We start from the raw sequence: 15,579 nt of genomic DNA on the forward strand, positions 1-15,579 counted from the left end.
CTCCTCTACTTGCATGTTAACTCTGCCTGAATGGAGGACTTGGGGGAATTGTCCAGCTCCCTCCAGTTGCTGCTGCCCGTGGGGCTCCGGTTGGTCATCTTAGACAGCAGCGTCGTCCTGCGGACGCTGCTGTCCGAGTCCTCCTTCTTGAAGTGGGCGCTCATGCTGCAGCAGCAGGAGAAGCAGTGCACGAAATCCTGCAGGAGGTGACCGCTGAAGATCATGTATATCCACGGGTTACAGCAGCTGTTGAGACTGGCGAGGAGCGCAGAAAGAGTCACTGCGGTGTTCTCAGAATCTAGAGAACACGGAGGCAATGAAAGGATGATTAATATAACATCTGGTGCGCAAATGATTGTCTACAACAATTCGTGTGGTTTAGAATTTGCGAGTGCATTTTTTTCCCTTTTAACACAGAGAACGTCCACCAAATGCATGCAGGGAAATTGAATTAATTAAGACTTTTTTTATTTTATTTGTTTGGCTTGGTTTAAAGAGAACACTTGTTTGAGGTGAAGGGGGTGTGGCCGAAGTCTAAACCAAGGAAAGAGAACCAGGTATCTGTAAAAGGCAGCTTTTCCCCTCATTAACTTTTAATAAGACCATTTGTGCACAAAGCTTTTCATTCTAAAGATCCACTCGTGGAAATGGGGAGGCTTGTAAAAATCCCCCCTTTTGTATTTATTGTTCATTTCTACTCTTTTTTTCAAGTACATCCGTGCGTAAAGGTTGTGTCCACGTGTTTGCGCACCGGGATATTTTTTTAAACTTGTACTCATTTTACATCTTTAGTTTGTGGCCATTGCCCAAATGCTTATATTGCGTCAGTTGATCCCAATATTCCCGAAACTGGAATATTACTCACAGTTTTGATCAAATAAACGGATTCACACTTACCAGCCCACTGGAAGTTGTCATCCCACACAGACCACATCTGCACCGTGAAAAAAGGCGCCCAGCAAACGATGTAAGCCAAAACTATCACCAGAGTCATTTTCACGGTTCTCAGCTTGGCTCTTGATATCGTTGTAATGCTGCTGACCGAATTCTTCCCAACGAACCCATTCCGGCTCGCGGAGCCCGCCGTCGATTTCGTTTTCTTGTACTTGATGTTTTTCCATATGCTGTGGCAGATGAACCCGTAGCACATCACGAGAATGACCACGGGCACGAGGAATATGCCCACGGTGATCCAGGTGATGTACGCCCGGGCGCCCCACGGCTCCACGAAGTGCGCCCAGCAGTCGGAGACGTTCGAGCCGTTCTTGATCTCGCTCAGGGAGAAGATGAAGAACTGCGGCGAGCTCAGCACCAGGCTCACTATCCACGTGGAGGTGATCATGATGTAGGAGCGCTGCGTGGGCTGCTGGAGGGTCTTCAGCGGGTGGCAGATGGCGATATAACGGTCCAGGGTCATCATCACCATCATGTAGGTGGACGCGAACATCCCCATCACCTGGAGGTGCTTGACTATCCTGCAGAGAAAGTCCGGGCCGTAGAAGCGGTAGGTGATCTTCCAGCAAAGCTGCGGCAGCACCTGGAAGAAGGCGACCACCAGGTCGGCCAGGCTGAGGTGTTTGATGAAGAGGTGCATCCGCGACATCTTCTTCTTGGTGTTGAACATCGCCAGCAGGACGCTCACGTTCCCGATCACAGCGACCACGAAGGTGATGCACAGGACCATGATCTCGATTTGAGCCACGTCCTCGTTGCGCGCGTACGGATCGGATGCGTTCGCGCGGACGGTGTCGTTTCCCGAGGGCGCCTCCATCGTTTGCGCAGTCGAGGGGCTGAAAAACTGGAGACTGGTTCCAACCTCGCTCAGGAGGAGCGACGCATAGTCCGGAGTGTGTGTGAGAGCCACTGCGCCCTCTCCGCGCCCTTTCAGTGCCAGGGGGGAGGGGGGGGGGGGGGGCTGCGAGGTGCCTCCCCAGTCCGTATATGGGGCCACCTGATGCGCGCGGTGAGGAGCGCGCTGCTTTGTGACCGGGAGCCGCTGTCGGGACTTTTTAAACTCCACCGCGTGTGCGTAAAGGGGATGCACTCCAAAAAAAAAAAACGCCTTCAAAAGTTTACATCTTTGCTGCGATGGTAATTCATGGGACCGGTTTTCCAAGTACGGATGGTCACATGACGTTTGTCCTGATATATATAATAATAAATATTATTAATAATAAAATTGAGTATTTTTTTTTTACAGTGAACATCGCCTCAGGTCCTCCTACTCACAACTGCATTGAGGTTAGAAAACACTAACACGTTTATTGTGCATGTGGTTTGCTTCGAGATCCGCTGAGTGAGGCCTGTATAAACTGTTTAAAAAAACATTAGTGCTTTGCTCAATTAATCACCAGGTTTGATTATTTCAGGTCAACGGGTCTTATTCAGTCGAATCACAAACTGAATGTAAGCAATACATTCGTACACTTACAAATAGTATTTTTTGTGCATTTTTTGCCTTTTAAAAAGTGGAACTTTTTGTTAATTTTAATTTTGTCTGTCCAGAGGTGGATATGTTATATGTTCACTCACCCTTTCAGTAGGACGTTACCCACAGGCCTTTTGGGCTGCCTTTCCTTCCGTCTCTCTTCCCAGCGTCCCTCGTGGAGCCTCCTTTACTCCTTTATCAGCTCCGCCTCAGCGTCTCCAGTGCACCTCCGTCTCCAAGAGGCCTAAACCCAATGTCTATTGCTTGTTACAGTTTCCATTACCGTGGCTGTGGGTTACTGGCAGCTATTAAAGCTCATCTGATCTGAGATAGTTATCTTTATTGCGTTCACGTAGAAGTCAAACGTCCAGCTCGCCTCTCGTTCACTTCCTTTCCCGATGGCCCTTGCAGAGAGTGGAGTGCAAACCGGGGCCCCTTAACATGTCCTACTAGTGGAATAATTACGTTTTCTCAATTATCCCAGTTCCTGTTAATCTCTTCATCACAACCGCAGCCAGGGATGTTTCTTTGAGCCTTCGGCTCCACGGGGGGCTGATTCCACCACTTTATCCTCTCTGGTGCATGCTTATTTAGTCCTGGGGGGGGGGGGGGGGGGGTTGGAGGACAGCAGAACGGATGTCTCCCCTCACGCCGCACTGAACCACGTGTACCCTCGTCTCCTGAAGATGTTCGCTGTGCAGGTTATGAAAGCTCCGGGCTCAGACGTTCTCATCAGCTCCACGGCGTGAAGGCCGTTCGTCCTCTGCAGCACGCGGAGGACGGCTGTGTCTGGGCGCCGGGAATCATGGGAATGCGTGCGTTGTTGTGTCTTCGGGTGGCCGGAGCAGTCGGTCTGAATCATTTCCGTGATGTTTCCCCTCTGCTCGCGGGGTTAAGGGTCTGTAAGAGATCCTCAGACTTGGCAGCTTTTTACACCTCGGGGGGAGAGAGAGAGAGAATCTTGTAAACGAGTTTCTTCTTTCGTTGTGTTTTTTTGGGGGGACCAGAGTTGTTAATAGAAATCTTCTTCAATTCAATTCAATTCAATTCAATTCATTTTATTTTGTATAGCCCAAAATCGCAAATTACAAATTTGCCTCAGAGGGCTTTACAGTCTGTACACATGCAACATCCTCTGTCCCGAAACCCTCACATCGGCACAGGAAAAACTCCCCAAAATATGAAAAAAACCCTTCAATGGGGAAAAAAGGGAAGAAACCTTAGGGAGAACGTCAGAGGAGGGATCCCTCTCCCGGGATGGACAGACTGCAATGGATGTCATGTGTACAGAATCAACAATGTAAAAGATGTACAATACATTCAATTTCTCTAACTGAAATGATACAAGTAATTGCAAGTAGCAGAAGAGGTGTACGGCAGGACCACTGCAGGGACAACCTCCATCAGATCGAACCACCATCCACAGAGGCTTCTGTGGGGAGGGAGAGCAGAAAGATGTTGGTTTTTGATGACAGTAATATGAATCATATTTAAAGTAATGATGATGGCAGCAGCAGGTGTCAGCAGAGCCATGAGCCAGGAGTTAGAACCGGGGTCCGCACGAAACTATGATCCACGGAGACCTGCTAGGCGAGAAAGCACAAAAAACTCCCGGAAAGAAGCTTAATTAGTGATGTACATTAATAAAGCATGGATGATTGTGGGAGGAGAGAGTGAGAGTGAGAGAGGGGCTCGGTGTGTCCTAAGAAGTCCCCCGGCAGTCTAAGCCTAGAGCAGCTTAACTAAGGGCTGGTCCAGGCTAACCTGAGCCAGCCCTAACTATAAGCAATATCAAAGAGGAACGTTTTAAGCTTTATCTTAAATGAACTGACCGAGTCTGCCCCCCGGACTGAAAGTGGAAGCTGGTTCCACAAAAGAGGAGCTTGATAACTGAAGGCTCTGGCCCCCATCCTACTTTTTAAAACTCTAGGAACCACAAGTAGCCCAGCATCTATGGAGCGTAGATGCCTTGTAGGACAATACGGTGTAACAAGCTCTTTAAGATAAGACGGTGCCTCACCAGCAAGTGCCTTGTAGGTGAGGAGAAGTACCTTAAATTCTATTCTTGATTTAACAGGAAGCCAGTGCAGAGAAGTTAATACAGGAGTTATATGATCCCATTTCTTAGTTCTTGTTAATACACGTGCTGCAGCATTCTGAATCAGTTGGAGAGGTTTAAGCGATTTACAAGAGCAGCCTGATAACAAAGAATTACAGTAATCCAGTCTAGAAGTAACAAATGCATGAACTAGTTTTTCTGCATCACTTTGAGACAGGAAGTGAATATCGAAATACTTTTGTTAGACCTTTTTAATCAAACATGAACAAAGTCCAATTCATTTAACCTCCTTGCATCTCTCTGAATGTTTTTGCTTTACCTCGAATGCAAAGGCAGACTCGGTATTTCTTCATTATCTCCCACAGCAATCTGTGCACCAGGAGGATGTCCACTGGTAACAAGCTGCAATGCACGCTTCCCCTGTTCGGTCTGGTATATGTCATGGTCACCTGATGCATTGCAGTGTAGAATATAAGCGACGGAGGGTCGGTTCGCCGCGTTCCCCTGATGAAATACTCTGTGCTTCTGAACGACATCAAGAAGAAGCACCTGGAAAAAAGAATCGTGGAAGGAAAGTCTAAAAACAAAAGCCCTCTGAGGCTCACCAGCCGACACCGCCACCTGAACCCCGAGGAGGTCTACTTGTTCTAGAACAAATCCGTTTGTCAGAGGTCACGTCAAAAGGGGCCTTTAAATATCTGTGAACTTTATGGATGAAGTCATGACAATTACCAGGAGCTCCTCAGACGCTAATACGTTCATTATGTAAGTTTGTGTGTACGTTTCAATGTTCTCTTCTGGGCTTTGAGGCTGATAATAAATAAGAGCTTCAGTAAACACGACATGCCGGTTTATAATGGTGGAAATCCGTCCCGAGCACACAGCGGTTATGCAACCTCAACCGACGTACATGGTGTACTGAAGACCTCAGTGCATCTGCTGTGTTTGAAGCCACTTTGCTCACTTTCCTTGCCTGTTTTAATTTGAAGGACCAGAGTGGTCTAACAATATATGCATATACACACACACAGTATAGTATGCTGTTCTTTATTTTAGACACAATAATAGCAAATTCAACCTTCTCTCTTATTCATATCTCTGGAAGGAAAAGACAAAAGAAGATAATTTAACCGTGAGTGGTTTAAAACAAAAAACTTCAGTAACTGCTAGAAAATATTTCTTTTAACTGCTTTGTTCTGCATTAATGAGTGATGAAGGACCAAAAAAGTGAACCTGAGTAGCTAAAAGACTCAGATGAATGCTAAAAAAAAGGCTGAAAAAGAAATAAGAAAAACATATTTAGTCTTGTTTTCACACTGTTATCGTTGATGATGCCAAAAAAACGTAATTAGCAAAATGAGAAATCTGAAAACCCATCATCTAAATGTTTTCCCACGGTGCATTTAATGTGTGTTCCCTACTGAGTCTCACCTCGTGTTGATGTTGGTTTAAGCATGAGACACGATATGTTTAACTCTATCAACCCCCCCCCCCCCCATCATGCTCGGGAATCCTATTCAATGTTTAGCATCTCTAAATTAACTTATTTTTCGGGTCTAAAGGGCACATCCAGATCCAGATTCTCTCTGTAATGCAGGTCCTATCACATTATGGATTAGGGTGAGTGTTTTTTTTGGGGGGGGGGGGGTTAAATCTCTTTTTCCCCCTTCCCCCTCCCAATAAAGTGCTGTAGATAATTTACACAGAACAGCCATGCTGAAGCTAACGGGGCCTTCGTGCTCAATGAGTCACGGAGATGTTGGAGACTCCCTCTGCAGACAGATAATGACTACGTCTCCTCTGTTCTCCCCACCGAGTCTGATCCCGTTTTACAGAAGGCCGCGGGGGCAAAGTGAAGCAAAGACAGCCTCACTTTGTTCATATTGGTAAATAAAGGAATCTTCTGGGCCAATGTTATTGTCGTCATTTCAAAGAAAGAGAAGAAATCGCACGTGCTGCACATCCATGATGCACCGCATGACGTCACACAGCCGCGCCTCAGGAAGGTCGACCTCGTCGTACATTTACTCACAAACACAAGTTTTAATTCAGATTCTCTGTGGCAGGGAAACAAACAAACAAATAATCGAGATTAACAGCACTTTCAAGTGAATAAATGTAATCTCCCGTTTGTGCTTTTATGTTTGAAAACATCTGTTTTTCGAGGGTCCCATTCCGTTGCTCTCTTTCGCAAATACAACCCCCATTATATTTATTTACCGGGAAATGATTTTTAATAAAGCGCCACCAAAGGTTTCGGTTGAACAAAGGCATTCTTGAAGTGAAAGGAATAAAGAGAGCCTTGATCTTTGAGGCACAACGTGAGCCGCGTAACGTGGGACCGAACAGTCGACATTTCAGGCTCCACTGATGAGAACGCTGCTTGGAATATAAACAGTTGAGTTAAGCTCAGTTATTTTCATGAAGATTGATTATATGAGTGGGAATCGTGTGTGTGTGTGTGTGTGGGTTCATCTTGTCCGTGCAGATGTGCGTTCGTGTGTGTGTGTGTGTGTGTGTGTGTGCGCGCGTGTCCTGCAATCAGGGCTTATGGGAACCTCGGAGGCATCAACGCGACTTAACATCTATCAGGAGAGTTAGACGGCAATGTTCTCACTGCTGTTTCTGTGAATCCACACACTGTGACCTAATGCGATGAACCCTCCGGGGGGGGGCGCGCAGGCCTCGCTTTGATCCGCTGCATTCATACGCCGCCGAGGAAGCAACTGCACCGCCGAGTAGATTAAAGGAAAAAAAAGGGGGCTTATTATTTCGAGATTCCATTCCTTTTGTTCTTCATCCCACTCTCCCATCTTTCCGTTGGACCCTGTGAAATACCTGTGACGACTGTTTTTTTTTTTGGCCATTTTTTTTTTGTGAAGGAGGCTTTCATTCATAGAAATAAAAAAACAACACCCAAAATAGAATTCGGAATGGAGCATCACTAAACCTCCCAGCTTTTGTTTACATTCTCACAATCATTATCCATTTGGCAACAGATGGGTCCGTGCTTCCCACACACACACGCACACACACACACACACACACACACACCGCCTGGTGTGTAATAGTGCCACCGATGCAGACACCAGTGGGGGTTTCAATTAACTTACAGTTGAACAGCTGCAGGAAGTTAAGTTTGGAAACGGGAATGAAATAAGAACACCGGTAGTTATTGTCCTATCTTTCTTCTGGACCGACTCTAAAGGAGTAACAGATGTTGCCGCTAAGTGAATTTCAGCCTAAATCTAAGTTTTGCGCTGGTGGCCAGATGGAAAGTCCCTTTCCACTCTGTGGAGATGCACAGTAGCTTCCTGATGCAGGACTGCAGCAGCTCAGAGAAAAAGTGCAAAAAAAATGGTCTTAATGACTTTTTCCCCTATCTGTTTTTTCTTCTTTTCTCTGTAACTGGGGCCTGTAAATGTAATACTCCATCTAGGTATGATTAGCTATTTCATACCAAAAAAAGTGGGAAAGAGACAAACCAAAACCTTGGAGCAACATAATAAGGCCTGTTGCAATATTTAGAATTACCTAAATCATCTAATATTTATGAATGAACGTCCTAACTGTACTTTATTTCAAAAGTCCCATCCTGATGTGAACAAACAAAATCCATACTGGATTCGTCTGCACTTTAAAGGCCATGTTTTTTTTTTTTAATTCCCGTGAAAATGTTTTATTAAATCATAAAATATGGGCATGGAAAGATCTAAGTTAAATCATATAAATCGTAGTAACCGGATATAAGCATCTCAATATTTAAACATTTTTAGAGGGGCTCTTTAAAAGTGTCTCTTTTTTTTCTTCTTTCGTCCAGCTCCATGAATGAAGTGTGCAGGCCGAAAAGGTCACATGCTCTCCAAAGGCCCGAATCCCTACCATCAGTTTCACAGACTTCTCTGACGACCTTTACACCACCTTCACGTAACCGTGGCGATTGTGCAGACACCTTTTGTCCAAAGGGACGCACAGAGAGTGCATTCTAAGATCAAGTCCGACCTGTATTGTGCTAATTGTTTTTGCTTTATTTTAAATAATTAAACACAGCTCATTTGCTTTAACCTTGTAGTTTAAATTAAGAGCGGTCAGAAGTTGGCGTGAAGAAGAGTGTGACATTGTTTTCCCACAAAAGTTTGAGCCACAAATGAAATGCATCTTCAGGGGCGTGTGAGGACCTTAGACATCAGACAAACCTGTTGGCTCTCTGTACACCTGGGACACAGCACCCACTGGGCCTTTTGGAGGCTCTGATGAATTTAGAATTAGAAATAGCCCACAGGTGGGTCCTTTTCTTCAACCCCGACAGTTTAATCCTAAACCTATAACGTTGCCGATCAATCACGGCAGCACTTTTCCTTCTGCCTGTGAAGGACGAGACTAATATTTCTCCACTGATTTGAAAGCAGGCAGAAGAGTCGGCGCAGGGGGGGGGGGGGGGCTGGTCACAGTGAGAGGAAAGGCAGCCGCTGTGCCCCCCCCCCCCACCCGGTGACTCTGCTTTCCATCGAGTGTGAGCCAGAGCTCCGGGTCACAGAGGGAACTGTTCAGTATTCACACCTCACACCATCCCCAAGAGAGAGGAGAAGAGCTCCACCTCTCTCTCCATAAGAAAACATGCTGCGCAACAAAACTCCACGTTAGCAGCTGTGTGCGGCTGAAACGCAAACATTTTGCCTCCATTGCCAGTTATTAAAATAGTTTTATTCTAAGTTGCTTTGGTTATGGAGATGTCTAAATGATCAGATATAATGGTACCATACAGCATGCTGCAACCACAATGTCTTTTGACAGAGATCCTGAAGGTGTGTGGATTATTTCCACCTCACTCACAAGCAAGAGGCACATTTTCCTCATTTTTGGGGGTGACTTGTCCTTTTCAGTATGTGGCCATCGCATCCATGATGGATTTGGAAATAGCTCAATTTGAGGAGTAAAACAAATCATACAGCTGGAGATGGTGACTCGCTGGAGTCAGCTGACAAGCCTAAAGTAGAGGTGTTTCTGCTGTGTTCATCCAACACACAGTGTTTTCTGCAAAAACAGTTTTAGAACTGACTGAATTTTGACATTAAAATACGATGTACAACATTCTCGCTCTGAGTCGAGGTGGAGATTGCCGATTCTCCCGGTGACCTGGTGAAAGTCTGCTGAGCCGTCTCCCGACACCTGGGCCGAGCAGCTTTACCAGCGTCGCTTCGTCTCACTTTGCAGGACTCGGCTATCGCGAATGCATGAAAATGCATATATGAGACGTTCCTTCGGAGCAGCTGAACCCACCGATGGCGGACGCGAACCGGCACAACGCTCGTTTTCTCTCATTTCCTCGAACCTTATCTGTTTGCCTTTGTACTTTTTAGTTTTTCAGCGGCGGGCTTTTCCATATCTGGTGATAAGCCCTCTTAAAACCCCATCTCTGAGGGAACCTTAAGAAGAGCCATGACCTGTGACAACCACTTTGAAACCTGAGATTCCGCAGGATTTGCTTGGTTTATTTGAAACTTCCATTAGGTGCTGACACATCAGTGGGACAGGTCGGCCCACACACCGGATTGTCGGGATTCTTTGGTTGCTTTTTTCGCGACTGACGGCGCCTGAATCTGTGCACAAATATGCCAACCACGTAATCCACTGAGAGACCTTTACGTAAGACACGCGGTGATATTACCACACGTTGAGTTCTTTCACAATAAAGTCAGAACCAAACAAACATCGCAGAGTGAGCGGTCGCTTTAGGTTCGCTGCCAGCGTGGATTCGTTCAAGGCCACGAAGCACACAATCTAAAATACACCACCCTAAAGGCTGTTTTTTACACCCAGGCCATATCATGGTTGCACATCCAGCCCGGTAAATATTCCTTACACCTATTGCTAATGTGCGTTCGTTTTATGTATTCAGTTGATTGCGAGCACGCCAAAATTAAGAAGAAATCCCCAAATAGCATCTGTTGGCACTAAACCCCCCCACACACACACACACACACTTTGCCTATCATGCTGACACAGGCTGCTCGACACAAGGAACTCGGATGGAAAGCTGAAGGGGCCGCGTTTCCTCGGGAGGCCGCTTATCTTGTTTGTCCTGACATTCCACGACCAAACAACACGGCGAGGAGGCGGCGCTGCAGTGGAGCGTGCCGCGTCGCCTCGGTTTCTAAATACGTCCATGGGTTGCGTACTTCGGTTTAAATTAAACCTTCCCCCTGCTTATTTTACTACTTCCTTCCTCTCATCACAGAACAGTTTTTAAAGAATATAGTTGTATCATGAGGTGGGGCAGGTGCCCTGACATTGTGCACACGGGCTCACTGTGGGACCAGCATCAGTATCAATTACACCTGTGTTTACCCTCCTATTACGGGTCAAAATGCTCCTATTGTGTTGCAGAGAGATTCACTGAAATGAGCATGCTAACCAGTTAGCCCCAGCCCCAGCAAGGTGTTTGGACTTATCATCCTATTACTCTAATAGCGAGCATGGCTCTGTGCAGAACTCACTTAAATTTGACCTCTCACCTTCTCCTGTGTTGCATTAAGACATTTGCCACTCATCTGGGAAGCTTCATTATTTCTAAAACTCGATGAGGTCCATTTACTTATGTCTTTCTTTTAGTCAAAAGAGACGTAGACACTCTGAACGTTATTTTATCTCCCGTTTGAGAACGCGTCAGACGTCATTTTGGTCGGAACGGCAATTCAATTGAGTAAAGCTCCATAATTACTTTGGACTTTAACGCGGAGCTACATTTGAGACCGTACCCAGACCGCATTGTGCTTCACTGCATCAGAGTGTGGCAGCGGCACTTGGCCAGCCCAAGCATCTCCACAGGAAATGGAACTTAAGTGCCTGCCTGGAAAGGCGAATGCCAGCGATTCCTCGGGGGGGGGGGGGGGGGGGGGGACGACGAGGGAACTGGCTTCAAGCCGAGAAGAGCGGCTCCTGTTCTCTGAGATGGAGGAAACTGAACTGAAACTGCTTTACACGCCGACGTCAAGCTTCAGGAGGTGCGCGTTATTGACTTTTAACGCTAATCCGACGGCGTACAACATAAACACGGTGGAATGCTTTAATCATCTCCATAGTGGCCTGTAAGCGGCCGGTCAAGGAGCATCATTTTGAAACTATATAATCTTCAAGGTCAAGGGCTCATTAATTTTAACTACCCAAGCATTTACTTTGCAATGAATACAGTAAGAGCTGTTTTGGATGACTAAAAGAAAAACCACAGCTGGACGTTCAATTGAGTCCTTACACGCACTGAAATGTGGAGGGAAATACGGCTTCAGTAGGTGTGAATAGAGCGGAAAAGCTTGAGCTAAGAGTGAAAGTCATTGCAGAGGATTATGCAGATGCTTCTCATGTTGCCGCTTTTCTGTGTGCCATCACACCGCCACTCTGCACATTCGACGCACAACGTGCACACAGCACTTGTGGCAGCAGGGTACCTCTTTCTACCTGAGGCCGGTGTGCGCTTAATCCGTCCTGATCCATTGTGATTAAAGTGCAGCGGCGGGAGGGCGTTTCACATGCCGGCAGGCAATCGTGGTCTGCTTGATGTTCCCAGCCGTGCAACGGTGTCACGTCTCCGTTTCGCGCCCTGAATCCAGTCCCCGAGCGCCATCGAGGACGAGTCTTTGTTGCTGATAAAGTGGCATCGATGGGGAAATGTGGTCAAAACAGCACATGACTTGATAAAAAAAAAAACGTGAAAAAACAAAAGCGATCCCACTGGATCATCACTTATGTAGAGAAGTACCTGTCTGTACCTACGGAACCTGCCCCCTGCCGGTGTTCGGTCTTCTTTCTGGTCGGCTGCAAGTTGAAATTTTTGGGCCGTAAGTGGGCTCAACAACCTCCAATGACTGTGTTCATTGGAGTGTCAGTGACGGAGAAGGAGACACAGGCACACGGGGCAGTTGACAGGTGCGCCTTCTGCTGCATTCTTTCAGAATCTGCCACGTTTTAGCGAGTTTGTGAAAAAAATGCACTTGTGTTTTTCGAATGCTATGCCTTGAAACCATAAGAAAACACAACGTTTTGCTCTTCTGAATCATGCCTTTGTTCTCACTGACCCCCGGTCCCTCACTCACTCATGCACAGCAGAGCTCGCTCAACCACCGCATCGCGCTCTAGAGAGACAGCAAACGATAACGAGACCATGTCTTATACCTTTAATCATATGTTAAAACACGTATCATGAATTCCTTTCTACTGACCTTCAGTAGTTCACTTTGCAAATACAGACAATTTCAAAAACCCATAGTTTCTCCAAACTGGCTCATCCGATCTACTTCCCGCTTGGCGGGAGTATTGCCGGTGACCCAAAGAAGTGCTTTGTTCAGCTTGGTGCGATTTGGACACTTGAAACGTTCGAACATCAATCCAAAAACTTTGGCTAAGCGAGCCCAGTGCTCAATTTTCAATACACAGTGTCTGTCAAATTTAGCAAATGTTCCCTGATACACAAATCTAAAAAGTGCAATTTGACATCACATGCAGAATTATCTGTATGTAAGAAATACGCTTATATTCAAAGTTAAAAGTTAAAGTTAAAAAATAAAAGTAAAATTTAAAAATGTGTACATAACAGACTAGACATTATGCAAGATATCATGATAAAAAACATGAATGAATATGAGCTCACTAAGGAAAACACACTGTGCAGAAATGTGCTTTTATGCGGCTGGGTGAGCTTTAATCTAAAGGAAACAACAAACATTTCTATTCCCATTGATCTGCTCTCAGCCTCTGTGAGACATACTGACAGAAACACACCATTCCCTCCAGGTGACCAGTGGAGGTGAGTTGAGAAAAAGGGAAGTCTCTTTTAGCAAGGCAGCAGGCATATCCTGATGAGAAGAAGGTCAGGGCTCTTTTAAACATGTCCTCGGCACAGCCCTCCTCAGAAAAGGTTTCTGCAAACTCTCCCCTGCATCCGTCCAGATTAATGTAGACCAGATAGATCTTTGAATGTGACCAACAGCCCATTAACACTTTCTCTTCAGAGAGGATCACGTTGGCTTGGCCCACAGCTTTCTGCATTTCCTTCACTATGAACTTCAGTTGATCTTTTTCCCACAAAGCAACGTCAATAACCAAAGAAAAAACAACACAGTATATACAAGTAAGGACGACCGCCATAAGATTTGACGTATTGTCTGGGTGTTTTGATTTAAGTGAAGTAATCACAATAATCGTAACTGTAGCTAGTGCTATCAACAGTAGAAAGAAGATTCCACCGATAATAGGCCTCAGTGCTCTAAGCCACAGTGAGGCCACTTTCGTTTGATGGACATCGTTGATAATCCTCACAGCCTTTTTGTACTTCTCGTGGTCCTCAATCACCAGACGCAGTTGGTCCGGCACCTCCATGTCACTGAAGCGCCCGCAATCCCACTTGCTGAGTCCCTCCTCGTTGACGGAAAGCAAAGGCTGCAGGGCCTTCCCGTTGTAGATGGAAGGGGGCTGGAAGGGCACCACGGTGGAGCCCTGGAGCTGCCGGTTGGGGGTGCACAGCACCTTGAGCAGCTTGCTCTCAAAGTCCGGGTCGTCGGCCTCCAGGTAGGTGAGGTGGCAGAGGTGGAGAGGAACAGGGACTCCCTGCTCCAGGACCACCGGGACGATGGGTTTCCGCCCCAGGCAGTCTCTGAACAAAGACATGTTGGCCTCCAGGAGACACCAGCGGCTCCTCACAAACTCCTGGCTCAGAACCAGCAGGACCTTCTGGCTCCCCTGGATGCAGTCGGACATGTTTTCCAGCACAGTGCGGCCGGGAGTGAAGTCGCGCTCGTGGTAGCAGACTTTCAGGCCACAGGCCTCCAGCCGGTGGATGACCGAGTGGGTCCACTGGTAGTCAGTGCTGCTGTAGCTGACGAAGACATGGTAGATCTCATCATCTCCCAATGCGGGAGGATCACAGGGAGAGGGACACAGTGGGAGACTGGTAGATGTGGTCTCAGGTGAATACATCGTCTGAAAGAGAAACCAGTGATGAGTACGTCGCAGGGGTATTAACGTCCAACCAAGACACTCTTTACCATTACGGTTGTAGCGACATGTATTCAAATAAACAGCCTCTCAGCGACTAAGTTATGGGTGTAGCGGATTGTGACGCGCTGTACCAATGATGCGTTTCGACAGGTTTATTGAAGTATTAGTCCAACATAATCCGGTATGCATAACGTGCTCAAAGTAAAGAAAAATCACAACGTAGCAGCGTAGCAAACAGCGGCGCAGCAGCAGCCAGCAACAGCGTCAATAGCGGTCAACAGTAGCAACAATAGCGTAGCAACAATAGTGATAGCGCCAACAGCGTCAATAGCGTTAGCGATAGCGGTCAATAGCGCCAATAGCGTTCAACAAGCAGTCAACAAGCGCTCAACAAGCGGTCAACAAAAATACGGCGTCCCCGTCACTCACCCTCTCACTTTCCACCCTCGCTACTTCCGTCTGTGCCTGCTATTATAATCCGTTCATAGGGTTACCGCCCCCAATTACGGTGAAATGCAATTAACAAACACAACCAAATATAACAACCCAAGTGTCCCAAATATAAACCATTAAACTATCATATCAACTATCATTTTATATTAGACAGAACATATATAATAATCACCTTCGTGGCTCCTACAACGGTACAGCTACGAAGTGTTTAGTAGTGCTTAGCAGTGTGCTGATATATGAGACATTTAAAACATTAATGCTGAAAATCCTGCAACAGATCTAGTATGTTTTACCAAATAGTCCCGTTTGCTTCCTTAATCATTTTTAATTGACTTAATCTGCCTCTATGCGCCTGTACCCCCCCCCCCCCCCCCCATCTGATCTCTTGTTCCTCGTTCCCGCAGATACTTCTCATTTCATATCCTGTCTCTTTTTACCTTTTTACCATTGAAATCACCACACTGGTCCCGGCTAAAGTTCAAGACAAATCAAGATCCCGTGTTTTCTTACCTGCAGAAAATAGACTCCTACAGCAGTGAAGCAAGGGTTCAGCAACAGGAGTATGAGGAAGTGGAACGGAAAGACTCAGTTCAGAGTTCCTTAAAGGAATGTAACCTTACCTGTTTGTACCTGTACCTAAGTGGGTGCA

General features: G+C 46.3%; 2 protein-coding genes across 2 annotated transcripts; both read right to left on the reverse strand.

Annotated features, from left to right (window-relative positions):
- Window positions 1–1,889, reverse strand: avpr1aa (arginine vasopressin receptor 1Aa). The gene is made up of 2 exons (XM_037452690.2): window positions 898–1,889; window positions 1–298 (listed from the first exon to the last, which is right to left on the reverse strand). Exons 1-2 carry the CDS (start codon window positions 1,769–1,771, stop codon window positions 6–8), a joined length of 1,167 nt encoding a protein of 388 aa, XP_037308587.2. The 5' UTR covers window positions 1,772–1,889; the 3' UTR covers window positions 1–5.
- Window positions 1,890–12,670: 10,781 nt separating this feature from the next.
- LOC119196575 (uncharacterized) lies at window positions 12,671–15,267 on the reverse strand. The gene has a single exon (XM_037452371.2). It carries the CDS (start codon window positions 14,454–14,456, stop codon window positions 13,209–13,211), a length of 1,248 nt encoding a protein of 415 aa, XP_037308268.2. The 5' UTR covers window positions 14,457–15,267; the 3' UTR covers window positions 12,671–13,208.
- Window positions 15,268–15,579: the final 312 nt, after the last annotated feature.

This window comes from Pungitius pungitius, chromosome 6 (assembly GCF_949316345.1).
Source record: "Pungitius pungitius chromosome 6, fPunPun2.1, whole genome shotgun sequence".
NCBI lineage: Eukaryota > Metazoa > Chordata > Actinopteri > Perciformes > Gasterosteidae > Pungitius > Pungitius pungitius.

What these genes read in the sequence shown, in the direction of transcription:
- LOC119196575 (XM_037452371.2), bottom strand. Translation starts at nt 14,456, where the DNA reads ATGTATTCACCTGAGACCACATCTACCAGTCTCCCACTGTGTCCCTCT.
- avpr1aa (XM_037452690.2), bottom strand. Translation starts at nt 1,771, where the DNA reads ATGGAGGCGCCCTCGGGAAACGACACCGTCCGCGCGAACGCATCCGAT. An exon ending in TGACAACTTCCAGTGGGCTG is followed by an intron (nt 299 to 897) that starts GTAAGTGTGAAT and finishes CGTGTTCTCTAG; the next exon opens with ATTCTGAGAACACCGCAGTG.